This window comes from Strigops habroptila, chromosome 8, assembly GCF_004027225.2.
Source record: "Strigops habroptila isolate Jane chromosome 8, bStrHab1.2.pri, whole genome shotgun sequence".
In the NCBI taxonomy this organism is placed as follows: domain Eukaryota; kingdom Metazoa; phylum Chordata; class Aves; order Psittaciformes; family Psittacidae; genus Strigops; species Strigops habroptila.
In genome coordinates this window covers 13,401,325-13,415,263 of record NC_044284.2, presented here as the reverse complement: position 1 = coordinate 13,415,263, position 13,939 = coordinate 13,401,325, and the positions used below count along the sequence as shown (strand labels likewise).

The 13,939-nt window shown below is 35.8% G+C and overlaps 1 protein-coding gene across 9 annotated transcripts in view; it reads right to left on the bottom strand.

Annotated features, from left to right (window-relative positions):
- NTNG1 (netrin G1) overlaps window positions 1–13,939 on the bottom strand; it is a 161,579-nt gene that overhangs the window by 34,845 nt on the left and 112,795 nt on the right. The window contains exons 6-7 of one of the 9 annotated variants that reach the window (XM_030495691.1): window positions 6,621–6,686; window positions 4,659–4,718 (exon numbers count right to left, since the gene is read on the bottom strand). The exons of 7 other annotated variants lie outside the window; for them this stretch is intronic. In XM_030495691.1, the coding sequence (XP_030351551.1) occupies window positions 4,659–4,718; window positions 6,621–6,686 (126 nt within the window). The remainder of the gene's footprint in view (window positions 1–4,658; window positions 4,719–6,620; window positions 6,687–13,939) is intronic. One more of the 9 variants, XM_030495689.1, reaches the window with a different exon arrangement.

Here is a 13,939-nt window from a genome sequence, read left to right as displayed (position 1 = left end):
AATCTAGGAAACTGAAGACAGGGGATATCACTGGGCTATAAATACATCAAGGAGATAGCCTTCTGCCATCCGAAGTTAATATCTGCAGTAATGGACAACACTGGCACAAGAACAAATGGGTGTTAACTGGCCATTGAGAAATTTCAACTGGAAATTAGGAGATGGTATCTAGCTATTACTGAGATTCTCAAACACTCTTCCAATTTGTAGCAAAAACACTGATGCTTTAGAGATGTAGTTTATTAACTGGTGAAAGAGATTATGGTATGTTTCCTGCAGTAATTGAATACTGGATGCAGTGACTTGGAAGGGCTTCAAGGTCTTAAAGTTAACTCTAGCCTGTAATTAGATAAAGCTGTTAGCAGAGGGTGTAAAATGTTTCCATACATGACAGGGGCCAAGTCTCCTCTGCTGCCTTTCCTATGGTATGCTGCTGATCATGTTGGGGTACCTGGTGAGCTCACTGGTTGTGGCATAGGCCTTCAGATCCAATATTTGTGCTTGGTTGTATTTTTATGAAGCAGTAATAATACCGGTACATGTTTATGAGTATGTTATGCATACTTGATGCATATATGTTTCTTTGGCCATTGTCTGACATAGTGAACTGTAAATAGATTGCATCTTTTCTTATACGCTACAATACTTAGCGCAACATAGGTTTCAATCTTGAGATCTGTCTTTCTGCTGCCAGGAAACATTAATTCAATTTACACTTAGTTAACATACATACATTCTTGTTCTTTTCAATCTTATACTGCTACACCAATGTTTTGTGGTTCATGCTAATCTGATCATTTTGATGCCTATAAACTACTGCAGTACAGTAAAACATTCGATGTATTGGTCTCAGTATGGTACCACTTGACATAATTGGGTGGAGAGGAAAAAAGTGTTAATGTTTTGTTATCTTTTGCAGCTGGTCAGTGTGATTCAGCATCTCAGCCAGCAGCTGAGTGGGTGGCTTTCTCCCCTAATATATCCATCTTGCTTGAGTAAGAACTGCCTGTGTGGGTCAAAGGCAACAGATCTAAAAGCGGAAACTAGCACTGGCAAGCAGGAGTCACAGGGAAAATTGCTACAAGTTTTCATGTGTTTGATTTTTAAAATAAGAAAGACTGGTTAGTGACAAGCAATCTGATCCTTCTGAATCTCAGATTCAGAAGCAAGGTTCTTTCGGTCTCTCTGTCTGACAAAGCACCTGTCTTCTGCAACCATTAGACATTTTTATGTTTCAAAAATATGTAGACTATAAAGAAGTGCTACTAAATCAGACTATGCTACATCATCTTTTGTGATTAAAGTAGCAGAAAGAAATCGAGACTCTTCTGTGAACGAATGACTGTGCTACTTCCACTCTGAAACTGTGGTATGACCTTTAATAATATTACTACTGCACATAATTAGCCATTACAAAAGCACAAGAAACAAAGCTGCACACAAAGTAATTCACTCTCTAACAAGCCTTGCTCCCAGTTATGATTTATGAGAAGCTCAACATGAGCCAGCAATGTGTGCTTGCAGCCCAGAAAGGCAACCATACGCTGGGCTGCATTAAAAGGAGTGTGGCCAGCAGGTTGAGAGAGATGATTTTCCCCCTCTACTCCACCCTTGTGAGACCCCACCTTAAGTGCTGCAGCCAGCTCTGGGACCCCAGGCATAAGAAGGATGTGGACCTGCTTGAGTGAGTGCAGAGGGGGCCACGAGGACGATCAGAGGGCTGGAGCACCTCTCCTGTGAAGACAGGCTGAGAGAGTTGGGGTTGTTCAGTCTGGAGAAGAGAAGGCTCAGGTGAGTCCTTATAACAATCTTCCAATGCCTAAGGGGACTCATAAGAAATCTGGAGAGGGACTTTTTACAAGGGCATGTAGGGATAGAACAAGGGGGAATGGCTTTAAACTGAAAGAAGGGAGATTTAGATTGAGTATTAGGAAGAAATTCTTTACTATGAGGGTGGTGAGGCACTGAACAGGTTGCCCACAGAAGCTGTGGCTACCCCATCCCTGTCAGTGTTTGAGGCCAGGTTGGACGGGGCTTGGAGCAACCTGGTCTAGCTGAAGGCATCCCTGCCTATGGCAGGGGGTTGGAACTAGGAGAGCTTTAAGGTCCCTTCCAACCCAAATCATTCTATGATTCTATGATTTGGGCTGAAGAAACTTCTAATAATTATGAAGGACTTGGTTTGATGTACACACATGTTCATAAACATATGCAGAAGTACTACCAAAGTTCAGACATGGCTTATCAATATTAAAGGTACACACTAGGACCAATTCTTATACTTGGTTGCATTCCTATGGGTACTGCTCATTTGTAACAACTGTGCTGTGTGAAAGAAAGCCTTTTTCTCAGTTAACTTACACTAAGATACAGGAAATCTCTAGGAATCTTGATCATCAGACTAGTACATGGTGTAGAAAAAACCCAGTTAACTCAAAACCAAAACCAGTCTCACTTCTGATCAAAGATTATCAATGGTGCAAAGGAAAAAAAAAAAGGCATAGCAAGTAACGATTAAATAAATTTTTTGATAATTTTAAGGTTTTCCCCACAAGTACCCCATTTTGCTAGTGCAATGGTATGAACTTATTTTGCTTACTGCTGTTGGCCTTATCAGTGAATCATTTTCACATCCCTCTGTGCTTATATAAAAAATTAGGTCAAAGGTCCTCATATAATTGGAATGGAAGTATTTTCTCCACCGGCTACATGAGGTGCTACCTTACACCAGTCAATGCACATACACCATACACCATACACCAGCCAACTCTACATAGCATTTAGAATTGCATCCAGCATTGTGCCAGCTGAAAAGCTAACACCTATGAATGCTGTATGGCCCTTCTATCTTATCATGTGGTTTGCCTTAAGCAGCACATCAAGACCACAAAGTAGCCTGTTAATTAGAATTGTTAGAAGCATATCTTAAGGCCGCTGGCTATCAGCACAACCACTTTCATGTACTGGCAAAGTCATGCAATCACTGAGAGAGATGCGGCAAAAGTATCAAAATCAGGCTGCAAATGGTTTATTAACAATCAAATGACATGAGCTTACAGTGCTAGAAAATGCTGCTTTCAGTTCTGAGTACCACATGTCAGAAGAGACACAGATAAACTGGAAACAGTTTAAAGCTGAATAGCAATGAGGAGCGCATGGTTTGTAAAAAAAAAAAAAAAAAAAAAAAGAGAAGAGTTAAAGATAGCTAGATAGTTTTAATGTGAAGGAAAGAGGGAGATGAGATAGCCACATTAGATCTGATAATTGTCTTTGGATGATTCAGGAATTGTCTAATCCTTGCCAACTCACAGAAGGATTGTCTGTATGAGCCTTTAAAAACTACTTCCAACACAATGATTCTATTGCAACAATCTTGATCCTGTTGTAGAAAGCATGATAAAATTATCCATTGAAGGAGGCTCATAAAGAGGTTTATCATTTGTTTTGTTTCTATAAATTGAATACTTTTTTCCCCATTACAATGCTACTCATTTACATCTTTGAGATAATGTACTATTGTGTTGTGGGGACAAGGTTCAGCTGAAGCCTCAGCTGCGACCAATAAAACATGAAACGTCATCACATGAAACAATGGTAAACACACATGGAAGGGAAGCATAATTAAGACAGCTAACACATGAGACAGCTATCAGTATCATTTTCTAATTAAAAGCACAAAGAATATTTCAAGAAAAGTGCATTCAGAAATAATTAAAGTATTTTTTCTTTTTCACTTTCCAGTAACTCTGTGTTCCTCCTTTATACAGTAACAAAAGGCAACAAAGCAGATTTCATTGTAACCTTAAAAATGACCTGCTTCATAAAAACCAGTATGGCTCATTATCATGATCTCATCAAATGGGTCAAACTAAGTTCAAACACTTGTTAATACCCCTATTGCTTGTTAATATGTATTTCATGAATAATGAGATATTCACAATAGCTACAGAAAGACAAAACATCTTCATACATACTCTTCACAGATAAATTGATGAAGAAAAACAATGAGAAGATCTCAGGATTCGGACTGTGAATGATAGATATGCAAATGAAACAGGTTGCCTGTAAATCAGAGAGAATATTGGCGTCCTTCATTATGCCCATATAATTCCATTATTTTGATAAAACACTGAAACATCATTTCCAAATGTAATGCCTACACTCTGAATTTGCGCACTGTCACAGTAAAATGAAGATGTAAGGCACACTTACAATGCATTAAAAGACATATCTATGAATTACGCTCCATGGCATTTACAGATACTTCTTGAGGATATGGACAATTGACTTTTTATGTGGTGTTTGCCCTCAACTAATCTGCTTATGTATCCTCTTTTACAACTTATGCATATCACTGAGGAAAACAAGACTCTAGCAAACATTTGCTTTCTAGGCGACGATCCGAATGGTCATATTGATACATTCAATTTCTTTAAAAACAAATGCCATGTCACTTCATATGCCAGCAGTGACTAAGTAGCACATTTATTTTCTTTGTATGGTTTATGTTTATGCACTTAAGGCTTCTGTTGTAGTCAATGAAGATGTCTCACCAGTAAGCTGATGGGTACACTTCACAGTATTCCAGATTCATACAGTGCAATGTTTTCACAACACAGAGCACTATGGAATCACTGTATGAATCCAAGAATTCCTACCTCTCTTGTGGTTTGCAACTTGAACAGAAGAAACAGTTGACATAGCTAATTTGGGAGCAACTGGATAGGTAATAAAATGAACAGTAAATTAGAAAAGGTATCATATAGGAACAAATCAAAAGATTAAAATAAACTTCTTAAACTTCTAAATTTTCTAACAAAAGTTAGAAATTAACTTTAACAATGGTTACTGTTTGTAAGGAAAGTTAGGGAACATTAGTTATGTACTATCATCAACTCTTGAATCATTTGAGCTGTAATAGCCAAGGTAAAGAAAGGGAATGTAATTCATTCCTACACACTTTGGCAGCTTTGTGTTAGAGTTTATTCGATGATTTCTCCTAATTCATGGCCAATGACTATATGATAACCAGAGTGGTCACCAAATGGTTTTAATAAATTCATATGTATATTTATACTGGCCTAATAGCATCAACAAAGAAAACACAATAAAATAATATTAGGTATAGGCAGATTTCTGCAATTATTCTCTTCATATGCTATCCTTGACTGAACGATTTATTCTACAATAAATGTTAAACACTGTAACAATATGCTGCAAACACAAAAACCGAATAGAAATGCTTCTAAGTGTTTGCGTTTTGGGCTCCCTAACAAACCACCAAAACTAAGTTTATTAAAGCTCTTAATTTTACAGAAGAAACACTGAATAATATTATTCTGTTCAAGACATATTTTGCAATGGAGTTACGTCTTAGATCAGAAGCAGAATAATTAAGCTATGAAATCCTTTAGATACGTTAAGTATAATTTCTTTGGGAATGTTTTGATTTCAAATTCCTGTGAGTAATGTAGGCTAATCCTTACAGAGAGCAGAGGAGCAGAGACCAATCTGGGGTTTTTTTTATTTGTTTAAGGAGCACATGTAAAAGCTTGCAAAATATAACATGGGCTAAATGAAGTTATTGGAATGCTAAGTGTCATCAAGGTTATTTAATTCAAAATATATGTGAATAAAGCAAACTAAAGTACTTTGTTAATACTTATAGAAAGCACAGATCAATTAGTATTTTCTATTTTGTTGGGCACATAAACTCCCACATATAACATGGTAGATTTTATACATATGTGTATGTGTTTTGATTTGGTCATTGTGAACAATGGATTTAACTACAGCCCTTCCAATATAATTCTTCAACAGATTCCAAATGCATCTTGTTCAGTTTAGTAGCTATTTTCTAGATCACATGTTCATTAATTTTATTCATCTGTATGTGTTATAGTACAGAAAGGACACCTTTGGAACAGTCAAAGCTAGCCATAGGTCAGATTTCTGCAGGGATTTTCTGGGGACCAATGAACAAGGAGAACAAATGGACATTATTATTTATAATGAACAATCCTTTTGGAATGTGAGGTATAGCTGAATACAACTTCAAATAACAAAAAAACCTACTTTCATTAGTCACCTTAAAAAGTCATTCTGTCTCTTTCAGTGCTAATCATCATGCCATAGTCTGATTTTTTTGTGTGGCACTCATTGTAGAAAACTGAGTCTATCCTGCAGAGAACTTGCTTGTAATGTGGATAGCACATAAGCTGAGAATGCTTCTCAGCCAACTTGGGAAAACAAGACATTAAAAATGGGTTTGATGTAGACAATGACAATCTTTCTCATGCAAAAATCTCAAAACTTACTCAAAATACAGGCTGTGCTGTCTAAACAAGTCCAACATTATCTAGGGCTTTCTGTATATCAGTTTTTGCGATCTGTGTGTCTACTTTCCCAGACTTTTGGCAGTAATGTGCATAATTTGAGTGTTGGGAGACACCCTTTTCAGGTAAGGTTTGGTTTATGGTTATTTTCTCACAGGATAGCATTACTTAGCAATAGAAGAAAAATAAGTTGGATTATGATTGTTACTACTTTTGCCACCATGTGAGACTCCTTGAAGGCAATTTCAGTAACTTTAGACCACTCGGAATTTTACAGCATCCTACCTTGGTTTGGTTTAGAAACCTCAAGGGAAGAAATATTCGGCCATATCCTATCAAACTTGGGAGGATCTGCATGCATCAGGAAAAATCAGGTTTTGTTATTTACATCTGTGATATTGTTCTAAACAGGCAAGCATATGGACAAAGACATAGACTACAAACATCCATTACTGGACTAGTCTAGGTTGCACTTGAACAGTACATGACTCCACAGTGAACGAGAAAACAAGCAATTGATGATTCCCAAAACACCAAATGGACATAAAATACTTTGCATAACAATTTATCCCCTGTGGTTAAAAATATATTTTTTCATGATAAGAAGATACCCTAGACTAATATATATGGTTCTAACACTAGGAACAAAACAAGAACATATTCTGTTAAATCTGCTCTACGGAGATAAAACGACAGTATCAGACAAATATGGATTTCTTACCAAAGAGACATATCTTACCGTAACATCCTGTCTTAGGGTCTTTTGAGTGAATTACATTTCTGTTATCAGAGGAACGTATTTACCAGTAGAGTGGGCCGTTTCTTTTGCTCTCATGCTTTTTTGTGTTATATCTATTAACTGCCACCTCTGCTGACATATTTTACAGCTTGATTTTGTAAGAACATGAAATGTCTACATTTCTTAAAAGCCCAACATAATATGTTGCTTGCATGAAGCATTTTATCTCTCAGCAAAGGAATTAGCTGTTTCTTTTTACAGCTTCATCTCCTTTGGTCAATGTTTTTTAGGGCTGAGGTAGTGGGGAGTGATAGCCCTTAGCAGAATGCTGCGGGGTGTTGAAGCTGAGAATAAATGAAGGGTATGTGCATTGTGGGGGAAGGAAAGAAAACTTTCCTTTGAGCCCTGATCTGTGAAATAGTATTTATACTCTCTGTATTTCTCTGTCATAATCTTTTCTCTGTTTCCATCTGCCTAACTTTGAACATCAGATTTGGACCACATGTTCTGTGAGTACTGCAGTGGTTGTGTCCTTTTCGAGCTGAACAGAATTTTCCTAATGGTCACATCAGCCTACATAGTGAATTCAGCTGGGTATTGAGTAGATTACATTTGTCACAACTTGGTCAGCATCAAGGGTCTAGGCTTAGAGGTCTTTCTGAAGAAGGTGTGTTTCACAGTTAAGTCCATCTTAGAGGAAGGCCTGCAGGGAAGTGATGATAAAAAGATTGGGCTTTAAACATTTGATGTAGAAAGAGGACATCCTGTAGTATCTTCTGACTCATTTGTCAAGGGTGAAGAGAAATTTTTAGGTTGGACTGTCTGTCCCAAAGGTCCTTCCACATAGAGAACAATTCAAGGAAAGGAGGATGACCTGCACTGTATCATTTACTGTTCGTCTTCTGCAATTGAATCTGTCAAGTTGTGATATAATCACATCATATTCTTGAATTTTTGTGCTTTTTCCTTATCAATTAAGAAAATGGAAAAACCGAGTCAGTCTGGCAGATTCTCCAACAGTCTATGTATTGATTAAAAATAACACGCCTCTACTGGTCAGATCCACCAATTCACACACATAGGAAGTGCAAACATAGTAGTCTGAGTGTATGACAAAATGTATCTAAAAGCTGTACTTAGTGAGCTGGCATGATAACCCTAGCCCACTGAAAGACTAATTCCATGCACGTGAGATACCACCTTCCTCCTCCTCCTGAAACACTGACTGGTTATGTTAAAAAGTTTCAAGCACACACAATTACTTGCACAGTTAATTCACTGTTAAGATTTTGGTCAATTTAGGATCAATTAGGCTTGACCTAAAGATTTTAAAGGGACTGTACCTTAGAGAATACACATAAAAATCAGTAGGTATAAAAGGAAAAGCATTATTTATTGATCACATTGTCCTGCTGTCCCCTGAGCCTTTTTATCTTTTAGACATTATGCAACATCAGGGTGGTTGCAGAAAACCTATTGTTGTAAATACCATGTGCAGACCTACTACAAAAAATCACAAGCACAATGATTTAGGTATTACCAGAAGTAAAAGTAATAGTGTTAAAGCTTTATACTGCTTTAGGACTAACCCTCTGGAATATCTTGTCATTTAATAAACTGTGGGTCCTGTATAGGAAATCAGATATTTTACATAATCTGATTCATATAATCAGTAATATTTAATATATAATCTTATTTTGATGATTTCCCCAATTGATCTCTCGTCCAAATAAAATAATTCCTTGTATGACAGAAAAATCAGAGCTACGTATTTCTCAGTAATCCTATAAATGCTATAGACCTGTGCTTAATTTAGCAAACTTACTTAAAATGGAGGTTGTGACTTACTGCAAAATAATTAAAAATTCCCTGACACTTTAAATTTTATTACATTGAGCTGAATTTTTTAATGGGCACCCAAAACAATAAAAAGCATTTTTACAGTGCCTGAAGGTTACTAATTAAGTATTATTACTAGTGATTATTGCTAGTTATTAGCGATAATTGTAACCATCTTAGAAGGGACTTGTGGTCATTTGTCTCCACCCTTTGTGCATAACAGGGTCAACTTTGAAGTTAGATGAGGTTGTTCAGGGTCATATCCAGCTGAGACCAGCTGTTGTCTTCAGTGTCTCTGGGCTGCTTGGTAATGTGGTTAATGCTCCCAGAGACTTAATGCATCTATTATGGGCTTTTTTTTTTTTTTTTTTAATCTTTGGTAAAGAGATTATTTTTTTCTTGTATCCTTATTCATAGAATGTGTTATCACCATCATCACCAAGATTACAGGAGGTTTCTTGATAAAGACCTTCCTTCTTATCTTTGAAAATTTTGGGTTTTTCTTTGTTTGTGTGGGGTTTTTTTTGTTGTTTTTTTGGTTTTTTTTTTTTTCTTAACAGAGATGAATTTAAATGGTTTATCTAAAAAGGTATGTGAGACGTCCAAGCCAAAAAATATTGACTGTCATTCCCACAAGTATATTGGAGCAGATGAGTCATCCTTTGAACAGGCACTGGAAAGATTCATTTAGCAGCCAGTTATTCTTTTATAGCAACTTGTGAAAATATTTCTAGTCCTCAGTGATTACCACTAAGAGTTTTATTTATAGAGATAGATAAAGATTTTAAAGCTTTTCCAGAACAGTTCCATGTCTGGACACTGTATTCTGTAATTAAAGTAATTATTTACCTGAATAATTAATGCATTTTGGTGTAGGTGTTCTCTAAGATATGCTATGTAGATCCACTGTAATATACTCCGGGCAAATAAAGCTACAGAAATGTGAAAAAGAGTTTCTAAAATTATGTTTTAGTGTTATTTAAAAGTGAAGCTACTGTAGACACCTTTTAAATGTAGAGGTGTGTGAGCTATATGACTGAGCAGAAAATCAGATATGACATTTTACATTTGCATTGGAAATGTATGTATTTTTAGTTACTATTGTTCCAAAGCCAATTACATGCAGAAAGTAACTACTGGAAAAAAAAAAAAATCTTACTTTCATGAAGTATGGAGAAACTGATTGCATTATATTTATTAGGTGCATGACAATTTTCTTTCTTTTTTTTATTTTTTTTTTCCTCCTCCCAATCCTTTTTTTGGATATACAGTCTCAGAATTACCTCTGATATTGAACAAAGGAAGTCTGTCTTAAATATTCATTGGAACTGCAGCCTGCGCCATGGGCTAAACCATGGTTTCAGACTGGGGAGATGATGCAAATGAATGGGTAGTTTCAGCCTGGTTCCAACCAGACAGCTGCACGTGAAAAAAACCTGTCATGATGTTGGCAGAAATTAATCAGCACTTTGTTGGTTTCTCACTCCAACCAAGTACTGAGCTGGCAGTAAAATTAAAATGTATTCCCACCGAGAGGGGCTATCCTTCCTCAGGGATGAAGAACGCAGGTGATGGAGTGCATGAAGAATACATTGCTGCCTGGGCATCTGTGCTCTATGGCAGACTAGTGTATTTTCATCTCCTGAACTGTTTCTGCTGACCCAGTCCACAAACAGTGCATTTGCTGAAAATTACTAATAATAAATCAGTAAGTCTTAAATAATGCTCATTTGAAGGGCAGACAGGGAGGCTTGTGTTGGCAACTATCATTACTTATTTAATTTATAATAACAATAAGGAATCCTATGTGAGAGACTCTGATTAAGATGTTTTTTAACTTTCCTTCACCTTCTGTCTGAAACACAAAAAGCATTACAAAAATTGTCAATGTAAGCTTAATGACTATAGTAGAAATCCATGATTCTAGTCATAGAAAACTGGACTTTCCACTGCCTGTTGTAAACCAAGAGTAGTTGAGAGTAAATATTCTAAAATATGGATGTCTGCTGAGCACAATGGAATTATGACAGTGGTTTTAGGTGTTAATATTAGACAAAAAAGAAATTAGGAAGAATTAAAAATAATGCTCACTGAAATCAATGGCAGATTTAGTAACTGCTGGAATAATTGGGTGTGTTTGTATTGGATCATACTCCATCGCTTCTTGCAAACATCATACTATCATTATTACAACATTTCTATCTGTTTAGGTCGTTTGAATGGAAGTCACGATAACCTACCTCACAGAAAATTTGCCTTTCAGCACTTCATAACACTGCAAAATCTAACTCATCAAGAGAGAAGAAATGCTGAATAGGTTTTTTTTTTTTTGTTGTTTGGTTTTTTTTTGGTTTTTTTTGTTAAATAACCCCTTTTTTTTAGTGAATTACAAAAAAAATATTTGGCCAATGTTAGGCAATCTTTTTTGGAGCAATGTAGGAAGTTTCATACCTGTTCCTTTGAAGAAAGGAGAATTCTGCATAAATGTGAAGATGTGGTTGTTTTATGGCAGCTCCTCAGCCATAACAGCTTTTATAACTGTTGGAAGAATTTAAATGCAATTAGTCCTTTATGTGTCCACTTGTCTTAGAGGAAAAAAAAGTGATCTTTTTAGAGGCTTAAAAAAAAAATAAATCAAATGATCCAGCCCTGGAAACTTGTAGATATCAGAAAAAAAATCCACTGATTTTAACAAATGTGTTGGCTAATTCTCAAACTAATGGGGTCTGAGAGAGTATTCTCCAATTTTAAGTATTTCCACTAAAATATTTGCATAAGTGCACAATAAATTTTAGTATTTTTGGAAGGAAATATTTAGGTACTTTCTCATGGCTAAAAAACGTAAATTATTCTGTTGATAGTTTGCAAGAGTTATTCCTTTCTACTTTGATTAGCTCTGCTTTTTCCTACAAAGATCCTGAAATTGGCTTCTTGACTAGGATTACTGTACAGTAATTCACAGCTGATGAAGAACAGTAAATCAAGAGCTTTTTTAAAGAATCAGGATGCTGATTTGGAAACCTCATTCTTCCCTTATACTCTATGAAATAAACTGATTACATGTCTAAGTGACAGAAAGAAAAAGAGGAGAGGGAAAAATATAGTAGTGCTTTTTCTCCCAGCAATTTCTCTCCAAGTTTGATAATTAGATTTTTAAGTATCTTTGTGGATCATATCTGCGCTCTATAAACTTCCTTGTGTAACTGCAGCTAAACTTGCATATTGAAAGTGCAATGTGTTCTGCATGGCTACCATGGTATATCCAGAAATGTTGATATATCATTTTCTGTAGTGTGCTATCACTTGATGGTTTATTAATGATTAAAACAAAGATAACTGTGAACTAACTAATTTTCCATATATTACAGCAAATCAAAAAAGTGTTGAAAAGACTGTTTGATCTATACACTGTTTTTGACTAACCCCAGATGGTGAAGGTAAACTGGGATGCAGAATAAGAAACAATACTAAACTGACAGTGACCGTGTCTACTAGACTGGTGAGAATGGCTCTTCTTATCTGTTAAAATTGGTGGATCTGGCAAAACAAAAACTGAAACAAAGGCTCCCCAAAATGCCACCCCAAGAACCTGCCAGTGCTCCCTGGAGCAGTGCTGGTAGTTTCTGACCCTGCACTAGAAATCACTCTGCAAAGAGACAGTTTTTGCTCAAGGCTAGGGGCAGCACAGGCACTCTGCTTGCTGAACTTCAAGGGTGAAATCCTAGTTATACAGAAGAAAACTGGCTTTGTTGTGACTCCTACTTGGTAAATATACTACTCATAATGTGTTTTATTTGGAGTGTTGAATTTATTTTAGATCTAGTGTTCAAATGTGTGCATTATACCACATAAGCTACCAGTATTTTCTTTTAGCTCAGTAATGTATTAGTATAATGGAAAATCTAATTGCTAAAGTGAAAAATTCCAAGTGCTTCAAAGTAAAAGAGGGGAAACCAACACTGTTATTGGTTGATATTATAATCAGTGACTTAGATAAGGTGATCACCTTAGACCAGGAACCTGATTAACAGTATTATTTATTAAAAAGTCAGATTTGGATAAAATTGAATTAAAATGAGAACATTTTGCTCATATGTCCAAAATAATATATATAGTCTGAAGATAATATTTAAATGTTTTAAGGAGGTAAACTTCTTAATGGTCTCTCAACAGTACAGCTCTCTCTGTAAAACCTGACCTCAAATAATAAGAGAAAAATAACGTACAGCCTAGTTATGCATGTTTATATCCTGCTGACATATGTGAGTGTTGCATATAAACTCTAGTCCAGAGCTTGGCACTGTAATGGCTTTGATCCCATGACTGTAAATTTAATGAGAGAACTTCTCAGTTACTGCAAGGGGGCAAAATCAGGTCCAAAAAAGAGGAAAAAAAAATATTAAAATCCACTAGCATTTGTTCTCACAATCTTTTAAGATATGTATTTACCACATTAAAATTTCATAATAAGTACATAAAACAAAGCTACACTCATCCTGAGACTATTTTAGCTCCAGAAAATTACCTACTAGACCTTTCAAGGTTAAGAAAACAATAAGAGTGCCCATTCAGTTGTTTGTTGTTTTTTTTTTTTTACTTTTGTGTCTTGCATTTACTATCATCATAAAAAAAAAAAAAAAAAGGAGAAAAAAAAAAGAGAAAAAAAAAAAGGTTCTCTTAATTTGAAATTGGCTATAAAAAAGAACAAAACCATAGAGAACAAAGCAGAATATACCATTTGATGATCATGATTGCATCTTGCACTTGGGTGCACGGTCTGTCTCTAAACTCTGACTCATCTGCCACCAGCAGGCTTTAAGGTGATAATCACCCACACAGAGCTATTTGCACATCATGTCTATCCTATCCTGTATCTAATTATACCCTTTATAACAAACTGTTTAGCATAATTAGTGGAGTTATGCTTTACAGGGAAAAAGACAGAAGCTATAGTTTAGAAGAGGCAACTTTTTGAAGGCATACATGTACAGATTAGTAACTTTGGTATTTGGTCACAATAATGAAC